Source organism: Lepisosteus oculatus, chromosome 10 (assembly GCF_040954835.1).
Source record: "Lepisosteus oculatus isolate fLepOcu1 chromosome 10, fLepOcu1.hap2, whole genome shotgun sequence".
NCBI lineage: Eukaryota > Metazoa > Chordata > Actinopteri > Semionotiformes > Lepisosteidae > Lepisosteus > Lepisosteus oculatus.
The window spans coordinates 11,070,953-11,087,939 of record NC_090705.1 but is presented as its reverse complement, the minus strand read 5'-3'; the positions used below and the strand labels follow the sequence as shown (position 1 = coordinate 11,087,939).

The 16,987-nt window shown below is 38.4% G+C and overlaps 1 protein-coding gene across 1 annotated transcript in view; it reads right to left on the bottom strand.

Annotated features, from left to right (window-relative positions):
- Positions 1 to 2,175: 2,175 nt before the first annotated feature.
- Positions 2,176 to 16,987, bottom strand: part of sntb1 (syntrophin, basic 1) — a 45,045-nt gene continuing 30,233 nt past the window's right edge. The window contains exons 3-7 of the mRNA XM_015358126.2: positions 14,220 to 14,427; positions 12,876 to 13,012; positions 11,420 to 11,616; positions 7,859 to 8,049; positions 2,176 to 6,195 (exon numbers count right to left, since the gene is read on the bottom strand). Coding sequence (XP_015213612.1) covers positions 6,103 to 6,195; positions 7,859 to 8,049; positions 11,420 to 11,616; positions 12,876 to 13,012; positions 14,220 to 14,427 — 826 coding nt within the window. The 3' untranslated portion in view covers positions 2,176 to 6,102. The remainder of the gene's footprint in view (positions 6,196 to 7,858; positions 8,050 to 11,419; positions 11,617 to 12,875; positions 13,013 to 14,219; positions 14,428 to 16,987) is intronic.

Below are 16,987 nucleotides of genomic sequence, written 5' to 3'. Positions count from 1 at the left end.
TTAGCCATAAGGGAATCAAAAACGTCTTTCACATTAACTACAAATGTACATTATAAACGGGACAAAAGTCCCTGAGTTATGATTCTTAGCCTTTTACCCCTTTCCCAGTAGTGCAATTTTTGAGAAAACTCCACAGCAAGATGTTGAGGCATGAGAAACATTCAAGAGGAATTCTTAAGGTCCTTTCATTTTGTCTAAAAGGCTAAAATGGAAATAGAAAATAAAACAAAGAACCAAAGCAATTAATTTATGATTCTGGAAAAGCAGGATTCACTGTTTTGGAACAAATGCTGTTAATTGTAAGCATTTGTAAGGGTGGAATACATCTGAAATATCTATGCGTTTGTGAATTAATATATAAAACTAGGGTTTATCCATGTGTATACTGTACAGTCATGTAACCTGTAAGAAATATGACCTTTGCCATCCACTGAAAACCAGCCTTTGTATGGTGTTTTATCAACTCATGCTTCTACGTGCCAAAAGACACATTTTTGTGTTTTTGTTTATGGTACAGTAGGTGAAATTAGAAACTGGTTGTCAATGAATGATGTTCTGTGACATGACCAACAATCTCAGCCTTCTCTAATGTTTTTCCTATCAATTATTCAGTGATGTATTGCACCCTGTGCTTCAGGGACAGGCTGCAGTTTGCCTCAACATTTACCAGGAATTAACAAGTTTCTGATGATAGATGGATACTCGACATACATCTATCTGCTAATGGGGCCAGCAGGCATATCACCCTGCAATTCACGACTGGCAGCCCACTGAACCTCAGCAGGTGTGAGCCTGGTCAGTACCTGGATGCGAGACCTCCTGGGAGAAAATAAGGTTGCTGCTGGATAAGGTGTTAGCGGAGCCAGTAGGGGGTGCTCTCCCTGTAGCCTGTGTGCATTCCAATGCCCCAGTACAGTGACGGGGACACTATATTGTAAAAAGGCGCCGTCCTTCGGATGAGATGTAAAACCAAGGTCCCGACTCTCTGTGGTCATTTAAAAATCCCAAAGTGTTTCTTGAAAAGAGTAGGGGTGTTACCCAGGCCATCCTGGACAAATTTCCCATTGTCCCTTACCAATCATGGCCTCCTAATAATCCCCATCTATGAACTGGCTTCCTCACTCCGTTCTCCTCTCCACTGATAGCTGGAGTGTGGGGAGCATACTGGTGGTACAGGTCGGGCTGCACTTTTGTGGTGGTGGAGGGGAGTCCCCATTACCTGGAAAGTGTTTTGAGTGGAGTGTCCAGAAAAGTGCTATATAAGTACCCACATAAAAGCAGGTTATTTGATTCTAGGAGGCTACCACTGTAAGGAAAACACCAGAGGGAGTATTAAGGGATGTGTTCCAAGTAAAACACAAAAACTTATTTCTTTCAGAATATCCACACCTTGGAGAGTTAAGGCACCAAGTTCATACAGTATGTATGCATTTCACAGTATGTGACAATTGGCTATGATTCCATCACAAATTATCTCAAGAATGGCAAAAATCTGGCAACTCTTGAAATCTGGAGAAATGCAAACATCTGCCAGTGGTAATTTCGATTTCACTTCGTATATAACTCACTGTGTCAGGCAATTGCAGTTTTCTGTTTCCTTTATCTACAATGAAAATTCAGCAACTTAGTTGAAAACGATTTCCCACTCATCTTTCAGCAGAATATGAAACAAACATTCTTTCAATTACATGGAGAGCACTCAACTGTGAAATAGGCACACAGGGTATTGAGAGTTGTAAGGTGAATCCAAGGCCCCAAATTCAAACCCTGAGGATTAAGTATCCACAAAACGGGGCAAGAGGGAATCATCTCCTTGTATCAAGTGATTCATGTCACAACACCATCACACCAGCTTCAGCAAGATTAGCAGTAACAAGACAGACTTGGTATACTTGTGTCAATTAAGAGTTTTAGTCCTCTTAATTATGTCAGACAATGAACAAAAGGCAGCAACAAACAAAAAAGGTCTGAAGAATGTCTGCATGGTAACAGTTATTATGTTATTCTCTTATTTGTGTATTCATATTGCAGTGTAGGCTGTGAGAGAATGAATTTGGTAGAGAGTGCCAACATTTGCTTGCCCTCCAGTCAAACAAAGGAGCTTTGTCCTTATTCCTGATCTCAGAGGGCATAAAGGGGGCTGTTTATCAGGCAATATATTCAGTAAACGCAAAATTTAATCAGAATGTCACCTTTTATTGACATGAACTTATACACTATTCCAGTCACCAAATGTCTCCAACATTGTTATTTTGGCAAGCAAAAGCAAACATTTGAACCATCTGTTTTCCTGGAATAGGATCAAGAAATGATTTTCCTGCCCACTTTCCAGATACACACTGCACTGAATAGCTAATAAATGTAAAAGAGCACCTTTCGTGTAAGATTTTTTTGTCTAAGAACATAAAGTGACAAGGAGGTATGAGGCAACAGAAGCAGACAGAATATAATGGTTGACATGGTTAATGACTCCTTTGTTGTTGTTTTTTTTTAAATGCTCATTATTTTACTGCCATCACACTGCTCACAGTGACAACCTCTGTACACACATAAGGAGGATGTGGAAATGCACAGGTTTCTCCAGCCTGCTCCCGAATTCAGCCTTTCATCTTTTGACCTCTCCAAAGACCTGGAGGTGCAGAACGGGGAGGTGTATCCCTTACTGACTTTACAGCAAGACTGCAGGCACATGGGGATTCATAGGGGTTGGTATTTTGCTGGGAGCTCAGAGTGGCCTGGTTGAGTAAATCCCCTGGTGTCAATGAGACAATTACTGTATGTCCTGCCGCTTGGGAAATCCCAATCTCTGTCAGCTAGTAACATCTGCACCAGAGAGCTTAGTCTCCTTGCAGATGGGGCACCTTTACTATGTGAGCCACTTGGAAGCCTAGATGACTCCTTTTTATCAAGGCAGAAAACAAGAAGCCACATAACTGAAGGTGACACTGCACAATCCCTCAAGAAGCAATATGGGCTGAATGACAGGACAGCCAACATTTGACTCCTGAAGAGTAAAATTCAAAATCAATCAAAATAAGGGGGACAGGGGCAGCAACAAGTCGCAAAGAATGGTTTCCCTTGCAACCTTCTTTTACTTCCCAGGAGAGAGATTTGTGCAGTCTGTGACATTTTTAAGGAGTTTAGCTCAAGATGACATTCCCATGCATATCGCACTTGATAAGTGACACCTGGTAACCCTCCAAATGGTCTCCCCCTTTTTCCTTCATATAGTACCTCTTTAATAGATGCTACCAGGTTCAAGATATACAGTGCAGAAATGTTTGCCCACAGATCATTTTTTAGACAAGGAAAAGGCAAAAAGAGTATGTTTAAACCACAGCAGTCAATGGATAACAATGTTTAGTTTTATTTTAAAAAACTAATTTGATCAACAAATCTATGACAGTAGCGTTAGTTTTACACAGTAAATCTTAAAACCTGTCAGCTATAATTTACATTCAAGTGGTTGCAATTCAAAAACTAAGATCTTTTTTTTTATACAACAGGAGATTTAAGCATGATTATGCATTGATTTTTAACAGGCCAAAGAGCTGGCTGGTTGATCATGACATATACAACAATTTAGTGTTGCTGTATGGAAAGAAACCCATTACATGGCACTATTGCTGGAAAAGAAGCTATCATACCTTATGTAAAACATTTTCTGTAACACTTTAAAGAATCTAATTCCATTGTACAATCCAGGAATCTGTAAGGAATTCACTGGAAGTAGTTACAACAAGGCTCCCCAGTCCTGGTCCTGAGGCGCTAGTGTGATTTCAGGTCCACCAGAGACCCAGCACCTGATGAGTTGAGAAAAGCTGTTAAGCCGAACCAGGTCCTTAACCTGAATCAGCTTCCTTTTGTCTCAACCTGAGCAGTTTAACAGCTTCCTGGAGCTCGAAGTGCCGGTGCTCTAAAGAGAACTGGCAAACTTGCAAACACAACAGTCCTCCAGAACCAGGATTGAAAACCCTTGGTTTAAACTTTTACAGATGGAAACACTGTTCACCATAATAATGTGTATTGTTTACCATTCCATTGCTGCACAGGTGGGATACGCATGTTGTATTTATGTAGTTTCTAGCTATAAAGACATCATGATTCAGCTACCACTGAAAGGAAAGTAATGCTAAATTACTGATACAACTGAAGGGACTGCTTAAGGTGGTGGCCTTTGCCTTCATTTGATGAAGAAGCTATGTTGCTACTTAAATCTCACCACACATCTTGAGTTGTAAATAAAATTGCACCACTTTAGTGTATGGGGAAAACTCTTCTTGATTTCAGTTTAATAAAACCGTGTGTAAAAACAGCACACGTCAATGCTCAGGGGTGAGAGGTGTAGGGTACTGTGTCAGCCATGACATATTACGCATGTTTAATAGTCACACTCATTAGACGTTGATGGGCACCAGCAGGCTGTGGACTTCTTTTGGAAACTTGAATCAAGGCTGAAAGCTGAAAGGCACATTTGTGTTCATTTTAAATGCTATACACATTTTATTGTGCTTTCAAGTGTTTATCTTAGTGCTTGATTTCGGCCTGTTTGCGGTGTGTGTTGACATCACATACACAATAGGCACTGTCAGACAAGTGCATGAAGCTGAATCAGATACATCAGGTCCTCACGACTACGGCTAGAGACACACTCTGGTGAGAGCGCAGGTAAATCAAACACCCAAGATCCATTGCAATTCCCACTGTGGTTAAGGTTCTGGACCAGTAATGGCTCCCAAAACTGGTACAGAGTATTGCCAACACCTGCTCCCCACAACAAACTCAACTGGCTGCCAACAGTAATTGCTGATTACCAAGAAACCTTCCCAAGCGTTCAAATGTACATAAACAATAAATCTCTCATAAACTGCATCATTTGTTTCTTTTCAAATCCTTTGATGAAATGGCACATTAACAAAGATTCATAAAACTTTCAGTAGTAACTACCTTCTAATTAACATGAAATTCTTTAATTGGCCAAAGTTATTTCAGTCATTACTATAGCAACTGCAGAACATATGCATGATGCTTTTAAAGTGCTGGGGAAGCCATCACATGACAAGCTAACATTTAAAACTTGGTTGGTGCAGCGAAGATGTTCAACATCCTTTTGTCCTTTCCTAACTGTGGCTTTTCCTTGTACATTTCTCATGAACAACATGGGGTAGTTCACACCAGAACATGCATGGCTGACTTTGGACTGCTTTTTAAATGAAAGAGTAAATTGTCATGATTCCCCCTTTTAATTGGAAAGAACGAGCTTATATCCTGCTAGTGGAATATTTACAATTTCACAGAAGCTTTCTAACACAGGACTTTCAGAAATTCAGATACAGCGTGCACCCCTTACCTGCGTGCACCCCTTACCTGTGCCAGAACAATGCTGGCTCTTTCCGGAGACTGGAAAAAGAAGATTCTCAGTCACAAAGGCTTCTTGGTAAAGGGGTAGCACAAGAGGTTAACTTTAATTAAACTAAAACTGAGCTATATTATTCTTTACAGTACATATAAGCCGGTGCAGTTCTCTAGGAAACACAGTAAATAGGTGGAAAACATAAATCTTTCAATTATAATTTAAGCGTATTAATAAAGAAAAAAATTACCTTCTTGTTTCATATTAGCTGCCGATAATGTAACAATTGTTTGCTGAAGCTTGAGATAGCATACAAAGTTAAATTCGTTTTTAGCCTCACTAGTATCACAAATTACGGTTAGTGCTCAAAATTGACCAAAAACGTGTCATAGCAGAATGATTGCTAAAAAATAATTCCAGTAGAACTGACTAGTGTTACAATTTCCTTCCTTTGACATGGTGATAGACCATAAAGACGTCTTCTTTTAAGAAATACTTTTCAAGCAATAAAGAAAATTTTCAATGTGAACAATGTTTGTGTGTTGTATTTGTTTTCTTTGAATAGATTTTTAAGTATTAATGTTTGGAACACAATCCATTTTGAATTGTGGGCATTTGAATTGTAGATGTTACGACACCACCGGAGATCAGTTGTTTGGTATGCAGTGACTTTGAGCCTTTCATTTCCCAAGCGATGTACTTTACTTCACAGTTACTCTGATGAGACAACAGTCCACATTGGCTCTCTTTCATGCTACTAAGCCAAGCCTTGCAATCTTTGCTGAGAGGAAGGAATGAAGGATGAAAACGATGGGCTTCGGACAAGAATGAAGGTCCAGCTGCTGAAAAAATATACAAGAAGATAAATAAATCCCCAAGTGGCATTCATATTTGAATCCACATTCAAACTGGATATCATTAACAGTTGTAAAGGGGAGCTGGGTCAGTGGACTTAGGCTTTAGCTGAGCAAATAAAGGTTAAACCCACACTGAAAAGCAGAAAGAAAATACACACCTTCTGCTCTCACCTGAAGAATGCTCAACAGCTGAAACACTGTTTCTTGTTTCTACTTTTTAGTATTGGTTTAACCTTTCCTTGTTCCCATCATGTACAGTGCTTTGCAAAAATATACAGACCTCCTATGGTGAAATTACAAAATTATGTTTGCACATACACAAACAAAAGACTTTGAAGGATAAGAGAACTTACAGTAAACGACTGTAAATGTCAAAACTAAAAAGAAAACACTGATATGAGTTGGTTTTGTAAACATGCAGAATTTTGGTGGAACCACCTTTGGCAGCAATTACAGCTACAGGTCTTTTTGGTTTCGTTTTATCAACTTTGCACATTGGTTTGGTACAATATTCACCCATTCTTCAACTGGAGATCGCTTATGGATAGCAGTGTTTTCACAGATTCTCAATAGGATTCAAGCCTTGACTTTTATTGGGCCACTCAAGGACATTCACTTTCTTATTCTTAAGACACTCAAGTGTAGCTTTGGCCTTGTGCCTTGGGTCATTGCCTTGCGTAAAGGCTAATTTTTATCCTAGTTGGAAGTCTGAAGTAGGATTTCCTCTAAGATTTGCAAGTAATTTGCTCTATATACGTTCTCATCAGATTTCACAAGCTTCCAAATTTATCAGAAGCAGAATTATAATATAATGCTAAATAATATATCATATAATGCTATTATATTATAATCTAATATTATACATATAATATTATATATATGGTATTATAATATAATGCCCCTTTGTGGAGTGACCAGAATTTTGGGATATTTTCTATCATTTCATCCAGTGAGCTCTGTAACTCCTCCAGCTATTAATAGTATTATTGTACACAGACAGAGGTCACTCGGTTACTTGTGTGGCCCATTTACATATTTTTGTGTACAGACATCAATTTAGATTTACCACATTAAAAGGTCTGAATACTTGTGCTATCATTACTTTTCAGGATCTGAATATTTCTGCAAGGCACTGTGTCTGGTGGTGTCAAACTAGTTATTTTGGTGGCATCTATTCTCGGTATACTATCTGCTTTTCTAAACAATTATAAAAAACTATCAATTACCATCATTATTAAAACTACCACTATCACAAGCACATTATAAAATATTAGACTTCTTTAAGACAATTAAATATTGAAACGAGTGTTCTGAAAATCAGCTTATAGGTCCTGGCGAAGCATTTTAAACCCACATTTCATACAATAAATTGCTTTTCTGGATACGTTTTGTTGATAATGCACAAAAATCAAATGTTTCTCTAAAAAATATTTTAAATATAGATTCTAGTTTTAAGTTATATTTAAATCTTTAAATCTAGGTTTAAATATAAATTCAAATATGTTTCGTCTACTGAATGATTTTGTGGTTTGCCAATATTTGCCAAAATATCTCAATATTTTGGCGTTCTTTTGCAGATAATACGCAAAATGAATCCCAAACTGAATCTGACAAAATAACAAACTGGAAAGGGGAGCCAAATACTTACAATGTCACCTTCCTTGCCACCAAAATCTAAGTAAAGCATCCTCACGCCGTCGTCGGAGGACATTTTCAGCTTCTCAAAGGGGTAACGAAACAGTGGTTTTAATGAGGAGCCATTGTCCAGCTCCGCACACACAGAGAAGCCCTGCTCATAGTGAATGGTCAGGCGGCACTCCTGGTTCTTGTACACGCAGCCTGAAAACAGACAACAACAAAGCAGAGCCGTTATGTTAGTCAACTACTCGTCTGTGGTCTGGGAACTCATGTGGAATAGTTTGGCACAAGGAGGAAAACTGTATTGATGTTTTTCCCTGACCAATCTGCCTTTACATAAGCACCACAAATGGCTATAAATTCACAGTTCAAAAGCCATATGCAAGATGTGAACCAAAGTGGACATAGCTCCCCCACTACAGCTGCATTTTAGGACTACTACTGTTATTAAGAATTTCAGGCGAGGCTCCAGACAATAGCTGAAAATCATTATACACTTTGATACTGTCCTTATCTGGTTTCTCTGCTCTGCAGATCTGCCTGATATAATTTTTCCTGTTCTCTCTTGCTGTACACATTAAATATGATCTAATATGTTGGGCTTTTTTCCCCCCTGTGTTGCTGGAGAATCAGTGTGCTGAAAAGCAAATATCTATATTACATTTGCTCCGGCTGTTAAAGAGCTGAGCTTTGCAAATTGTGCATTGATAATTCAATTACATTACTTGTTTGCTTTTCTTAACAGAGTCCTATTCTGTTTTTCTGTTTATAAAGATGACTTCAGTACACTGTGTTATGTAACAGCTGAAGAGGACAGCACCTTTTAGGCAAACACACAGCATCTCTTACAATTAACTGATGGATGTTTTTAAGATTACACGTTATACATGTTCAGAAATTCAGTGAAGGAAATCTAACAAGGAGCTGAGTAAATCAAACAACAGGGGATATTTATTTTGGGATTCTTCTGATGTTCTGAAACTCTACATTTTATTTTGAGGAGTATTTCTTGAATATTTTCAATTAAGTTGCTGAATTATCCTTGGTTCTATATTCAAGGTGTCTGAAACAAATGGCTCCCACTTCACAAGAAAGATTACATACTGTAATTCTCTGCCTTCACGATGGGCTGTAAATATTCCTTAAGGTTCACATTCCGGTCTAAACTAGCAGGGTTATAGCTAATTTTAAACACTAACCAACTGTAGTATTATTTTCACCTTACTGTCCACATTCCGTCAATCAAAGGTAAAAGCAAATAAGTAAATATAGCCATACAAACAAGAATAAGAAAACTCTTACTCTTTCTTAATCTGATAGCCTGACTTTTTATAGCAAAATGGAAAACTGAATAAATTGTATACATGAATTGGGCATTGTGAATGCTGAATATGTCACCATCTTCTTCATTTAAATCAAGATAAAATGCCTCAGAAAAAAAATGGTAAAGGAAAAAAATAAAACATGAGAATCAAGAAAATACATGACTAAAAATAAAACCAGAATAAATAGCAATAATTCTTACAGTGCCTCTTTGATGCATTACACTCAAAAACAGCCTTAAGGCATACTACACAAACACACTACCATACACACGTATAAATAACACTTAAAGGGGGTGGTAAGAAAGAGGTACAGTTGGAATAACAACTCAGTCTCATGATTTACTGTGTTAATAAATCTAACGGTTTTGCCAGCAGTACTTTGCTGTGCCACTGTAACCTCCATCTCCTCGGGTCATGTTTTTCACTGTCTGAATAAGCTGCCCAAACTGTGGCTTTTGATTTTTAGGCCTATCTATGAATTCCCACCAAGGTCGACTATCACACAGGCTCTTTCAGTATGTTACAAACAACCTTTCCTTTCAACCGCAACCACAAGTGGCAAAACATTGGAGTCTCCTTAAAGAAGGCAGTTCAGGTTCCGTTGCTATAACAACCACTTTTCTTGATGGTAATTTACAACCCTTGGCACTTATTTGCAATGATTTTTTTTTCCTGCCACGAGTGAAAGCAAGCCTGAGTCTGGCTAAGTTCCAGATGAGCTCCAGTAACTTTCTTGAAACAACACCAAACCACTGGAGCACAGACTCAAAAGCTGGTCCATTTGGGGTTTTTTTTTTTCAAACTTATGTTCCCAAGATATGCGTTACAGGAGGTTGGTTTGAGTGGGTGGATGACACAATTAGGTAGAGGTAAAATTCCCTCAATCGGTGAAGAGATTTCTCACTTCTCCACCTGCTGAAATTGGCCGCAGCACATCAGAAGTGGGGGCTGCACTTTGGTGGTCATTAAAGTGGATCCCCTCCTGTACGTAAAGTATTTTGGATCGCTTGGGAGGTGCTATAAGCAATTTTAAAAAGCGTAATGTCAATGTTTGTTTTGGGGGAGAGGCATACAAAAAGGGCTGGTTTTCCAAAAAACTTCTTAATAGTCTTTTACTTCACCTTGCTAGGAACAAAATAATAAAAGTACATGATAGAGCGCTCCTAAAGCCTGAAAGCAATGTACTGATTGTGCCTGCTTGCTTTTAAAGGGCAAGCTGAAGGCAAGTGAAAAACATTTCAGGTTACACAGCAAACCAGCAGAGAAAAGCAAAGTGGTTAATGATTGTTCCATTTAGACTCCGGCATGCCTTTGTAAGGGCCACCAGGGACAAACATACAAAGAGTGTTCTTTCTCAGAAAATGTGCGTTCCAGAAAAAAGGGTTCCTTTCAGAGAATGAAAGCCCTCTTGTAACAACAAAGAGCAGACCAATTTCACAGCATTTTGTCTTCCCCCCAGTGAAAATCACAGCCTTATTATCACAAGCATAATTGTGTTTTTGCCATACAGAAATTTTAGACGAACAACTTTTGGAACATAATGAGTCTGAACAATTACTGTAGGGAAACAGTGAAACAGAATTGTGGTTCTGGAAATACAGTAAATACATTTAGTTATATACATACTAGCACCTGAGTACATGTGTTTCTCTACATTTTGAGAATTTATTCAATACAGACAAACATTGTATCCATCTAAGTTGAATTTGTTCACAGTTTCCAGGAGGTCATTATTGAAATAAGGCTCATAGTCTCCATTCATAAGGTTACACACTGTTTCTCAACGGCACAATACATAATATAAAATGCTGAAATACAAATGACAAAATATCCCACTGTTAAAACAGACTCTTAAAACCAGTGTGACCACACAGTGCGATTGTGAATGATCTGGGCAGTATATCCTTTTAACTTGCAATGTTATCTTGTATAAACACAAAAAGGTTCTTGTTTAAACGCAAATAAATTGTGACTCTGATAGACTTCCATAGCTTTACATTCATTGCTTCTTCCTTGTTTACATTACAGAAGCATACAGTACATCAATTTTGACCTGTCAAATTTTCACAAATCTCAATCACCTATTCACAAATAACACAATCAAGGGCAACTGCTCCATAATTGTTTTACACCTCATATAAGTTTGCCCTACACCCCTAGTAGTGCTGAGAGTACACAAATAATGTGTAAGAAACTCAGATCTTCAAGGATGTGGCTATAAGGTTTTACGGTATGTTGGTACTCACTGGTTGTGACCTCTCTAATGAGCTCAGCAGAATTGTGGCAGCCATTGACAATGTGCCTCGTCCACATGGACAAGTCCTTGCCGGTCTCTGCTCTGAAGAGATGAGATTCAATGCCCTGTCTGGTGCCAGTCCTTGTAGCAAAAGAGAGCTCCAGCCCTGGCTGAGGAGACCCTTTGTCAGGACCAGAGTGGACAAGCCTAAGAATGTAAGCACATAGTAAAGGTTAAAAACTCAGTCAATACATAGAACATATGCCTCTATAGCTTTTATGGGAATGTTTATAGAAATTCTGAGATACAATAGCTTTTGTCAGAGCCGAAAATATCAAATAGGACAAGATAGACAAGTAGAAATTTCCAGGAAATAATAGCCAAAGGAGAACACTCCCTGTTTTTAGTGCTATAAGAGCATTGCTGACTTGACAATAAAGTCATGTTAAACTGATATCAAAAGTAAAAAAAACTGTACGTTAGCTCCTGCTAAAGATTCTAAAGAATCTAAAGATTCTTCACAACTGACACTGACAGTCCAAAATAGCATATACAGTATTTGTTGTGGCATATTTACTTACATTAAATTATGGTGTTAACATGACAGTCTGTATAACATGTTTTACATCACTCAATAGTGATATTGGATTGAATTAGTAAATTGATGAAATGTAATGATAGCAGAGCTCATTAAACATACAAATTGTATTTTTTGCCATCAAGATACTGCAGCACCTTAACAAAACTTTCATGATAAAAGAAAATTCCTGATTGTTTTTCTTCTTTGAACTTTGTCCCAATAGCATACTTTTGTAACTGGCCTAACTAGCGGTCAACATTATATTCTAATCGGTACATCCCTGCTTAGAAACCTGTTATGTACAGTATTCCATACCTCTGGCACATGGCCTTATCTTCAAACCCTTCAGCTAAGGTGCCAGAGTAACTGTCTGGATGGTCCATTTAACTGATAGTAGAAATTCTTATTACATGGATCCAGCACCCCTGAAGGTTTGTCAAGTGCCAAAATACAGGTATAACATGGACCAGTTGACTAACAAGCCTGAGGCCCATGTTGTGCCTGATTTGTAGAGCTGACAGCTGGTATTTAACCTGAGCAATAACTGCTGGAAGGGCTCCATTCTTCTACTTAAATAAACTTAAAACATTATCACCACCACAGTCTCCTTCATCCTTAAGATTTATATGATCTCAGCAAGACTGGTTATAACACAATTCTAAAATCTTAAATATTCAACATAATCTCCCAAGCATCTCTTGCTCTATAGGGTGATACTACCTTTAACACTCCACAGCAAATACTACCTGCATTTTAGATCTCACATCCGAAAGGGAACTCCTTTCGTACGTTAGATTATGTCCGGACTTCCCAACGTAACACACATCACTCATGCTGCTACTCGGCTCATACTGTGAACATGGCTTGTGGGACTGATCTATCACACCTTGTCGCGAGCAAAGGGTAAGTGTGTGCAGGGCTGAACCAGGCCTCTTTCATCCTTGGCATGCTGTCGTACAGGAGAAGATCCTTCTCTGTCACAACCACCAAGACTGGCTTCCAGCGTTGCTTCTCATTTTCTGTCTAAAGAAGAAGAGAATCTGTACAATCTAAGAGGGAGTATAATGGAGAGATGACAGGAAACCAAACAGATTTTACTGCAGTACACAAAGACATTAAAGCCTGGAGAGCCCCATATCCTGGAGATCCTCAGATAAACACTTGTTGAAAGCTATGGTTGTTTCACAGGAATGGTAGTAAGCCAGTGGACTTGCAGTTCACAAAATTGAAGGCTTTCCTGTTTAAAGCTATTCATAATGAAGAGACATTTAACACACTAAGTAATAAGAGACTTTAAGTGAGGACCTCATTAAATCCAGAGAAGTGGCACTTCATATTGCCAAAAACAAGGTCTTCTTGTTCATTAGTGATCAATGCCATGACTTGCAAAATGAGAGAGTGATGAAAAGAGGATTTCAAGAAACAGCACAGCCATGAAGAAAACGTCATTCTGTATCCCTGTCAGAACAATTTATTGATGGTGCTCTCTTGTTAAATGTTTGGAACAAAAGGGCATTTTATTCCTTCATGAAGAGTCACAGATTCCCTAAAGGAGGAAGGTTTCTTGTATTTCTAGAAGAACAAATGAACCTTATGAACCTTCAGCCTGCATACTACCTGTAAACACTTTCATACTGAACATGGAATTCTTTCTACCTTTAATTAAAAAAAAAATCAGTCTCAATCTTTCAACCTCAGCTGAAAACCTACCAAAAAAATAAAAGCAACAGATATAATATTTAGAATGCTAAATGATAAAATTACAGTCAAGTGATCTGGTTGTTATTCATGACTATGTGAATAATAGAGAGAATACTGAGACATCTCCCTCACCTCTGAGCAGGGCAAAGCTACAAGGAGGACCATGAACCCCATCCCCAACTTCACTTTTAAATAGGACTACCCCAATTTGCATTTGAATAAATCCCTAATCCTATCTAATCCCAAATTCTTCAGTACAGGTCTCAGTGGTGTGAACCGTTAAGGGGTTGACAGGTACAGTATTTACATTTTTGTGTTAATCACACACTGATTAACATCTTCTGCTATCCTCTGCCGCATACTGAAGGGTGGTAATTTGCACAATTACAGTTTTATATTACATTGGTGAAGCTGTAGATTGCACAATACTTTCAAAATTAATTACCTTCTCAACTGTGCCCCATACCCTACAAATGATATGGTCAGGTAATATGTTGATAATTGCCAGAGAAATACAGGAATTTCTTACTTTTTCTGCAAGCCAACCAAGGTGGCAGATTTCTCTACTCCCAGCAATCCCTGTTCTTCCTGTCTGCTCTTTGACCTCTGCTATCGCCTTGGAAACAAACTGTGCAGCAGTGGACTGCACCACACTAAACCAGGCCTGCACTGTAGCCGTATCCTTGCATCGCAAGACCACAGTGTGTTTGGCATCAGGGGAGTGAAGTTCGAACTGCCTGCAAGAGAAGATATTACAAAAGATTATTTATTCATCAGTGCTGAAAGTGCAGCATGTAAAAAAGGAAAATCAATTTTCACTTCTAAAATCTAAGGTCCTGCTAAGGCCTGGCCAGACTGGCTGTACAAGATCTTATTCCAGTTTTGCAAGTATTTATTGCAAACAACCATTCTGCAGTGAAAGATTAGTGCTTTCATTGCACAGCACAACTGTGCAAGAAAGTCTTTTCCTTTACATCAGCAATGTCCAGTCTTCATCTTGGAATGACAGTACGTCAGCAGGTTTTCATTGCAGCCCAGCTTTCAATATCCTAAATCAGCTCCTTGTCGGGTCAGCTGAATCTCTTCAACACCTTCTCCAAGCTGTTTAAGACATGTTACTTAAAAAACCTCTGAGTCCAGGACCCAAAAATACGAAAGAAACACGAGAAAGGCTGCAAAATAGATATGATATTTTGGCTCATCTATCTCATTTGGTTGCTTGTAGCTAATTGATCAAAGGATCTCATCCAGCTCTTTCTTGAAAGAAGCCAGCATATCTGCTTTGATATCATGGTCAGGAAGCAAACAAAGGGAGCTTTATGAATAACACTTTGCCTCTTTCCTCTATGTTAAAAGCCTTTTTAGAGTTCTAGTTTCCATTTGCTTTTTGTTCACTGTCGAACCTGAAGAAATCCATTTTTGGAGGATTTTGAATAGCCGAATTATGACCCCTCATATTATTCTGTATTCTGTACAAACTAAAAAACTAAAAACGTCTGCCTGTCAGAATATGACGTTCCACTGTCTCAGAATATACAGTATATTGTTGCTCTTCTCTTGAGTGATTTACCAGCAGCAACATCTTTCTTTATAACACAGGGACTGCAACTGTGAAGAATATTTTCAAAACTGTTAGTAGTGCATTGTGCAATGTTAATATTTCTCTCTAATAGTTTCTCTCACTGCATCTACAGTTTCCTCCTATTTTGGTGTCATCTGGTAAATTTGGGAATTCCAGAATTCAGTTCCATCCATTCATTTTCTAAGCACTTCAACCAGTTCAGGGTTGTGGGGGAGTCAGATCATATCCCATCAAGCACCGAGTGCAAAGGCAGGATACACCCTAGATGGGACGCTAGTCCATCGCAGAGTACACATAGACACGCACACACATTCACTCCAGGGCCAATTTTCCCAGAAACGAATTAACATACAGTAACAGTAAATTGGAGAACCCAGTCCAGACAGCACCCCAGTTCCTGAATTAAACTCAGGACCCCAGAGCTACAAATAAACAACACTAACCAATCTACCACCATGCCTCCCAGGTTATTGAAATACAAACCCAGGTTACTGAGATCAATTAAGAGGAGTGCTGTCCTGACAGAAATTCCTGTGGTGCACACCTAATTACACCTATTCAGTATTCACCTCTTAACTATGCTCTTTGTTACTTAGAAGTGATGCAATAAGAAAATTAAGGTTAAATGGCATCTTTCATAGGAACTGGCAACGTGTCTGGTATAATGAGCTAATTTTTAATTGTTAAAAAATATGGGTGACCTGGACAAATCCATATTTTCTGAGCAAGTCAGAAATCTTATTCCACAAGACTTTGGTACATTTGCAAGTAACCCTGCCACTATTTAACCATCCAGGCATTTCTGTGACTTGGAGTGGAAAAAATGTTTAATATACTGTACAACACGGTATATTAGTTCCAGGTGCTCTTCTTAGTTAAAAATAGAAAATCACAAAAAAATGAGACTTCAGTGGAAAAAAGATGTAGAACAAGTGCTAGGTTTTAGAGATGATTCCTAAAAGGGGTCCAAAAAATTGTTTATAACATAAAGTAAAAAAGGCCATCCAATCTTGGCCTTGTGATTAAGTTTCTGCCCATACAAGATTCCTCCACCCAATTTAGAAAGCAATCCTTTAAAATAAACCAGTTGGTGCCAGTTTTATCAAAGCTTTCCAGCTACAGTATACCTTTTTGGGAAATGACATTCCAGATGTTTTCCTTATTTATAGAACACACAAAGCCCAAAGATGATGGTGAAAGACTTTGATAAACTAGCTGTTTTAGGGTATTTCCATACAACCAGATGCAAAAAACATGCAGTGAAAATCATGCAGGAACATTTAATAAATGGGGTCTTGAATAAATACACAAAGATAATGGCTGTAATTTTTAGTGGAGTATAAACCTAATACTGACACACACTGGAGGGAGAAAAATAAACTAAAAGGTGAGAAAGATGAAAGAAATGGTCTCCCCTTTTTTGGGTGACATGGATGCCTCAAAGAACTGTTTATTTTTTTCTCAGATGAGCCATTATACATGATTAGGATGGACTACTGTACATGTACTGTTAGCTAAAAGGCCTGAGAGGTGGATTGGGAGAATGTTCTGAATGTGTTATATAATTTTCCTTAGCCTGTTAGGGAGCTTGTTAATTGTAATTGTAGACTCCAAAGCAAACTGCTTAAAAGAGCAGCAGTTTGTACCATTTCTTGCTATTTATTTGTAACTTATCTCATATGCTATTAAGTGTCTTCTTTATTACTCCGTGCTCT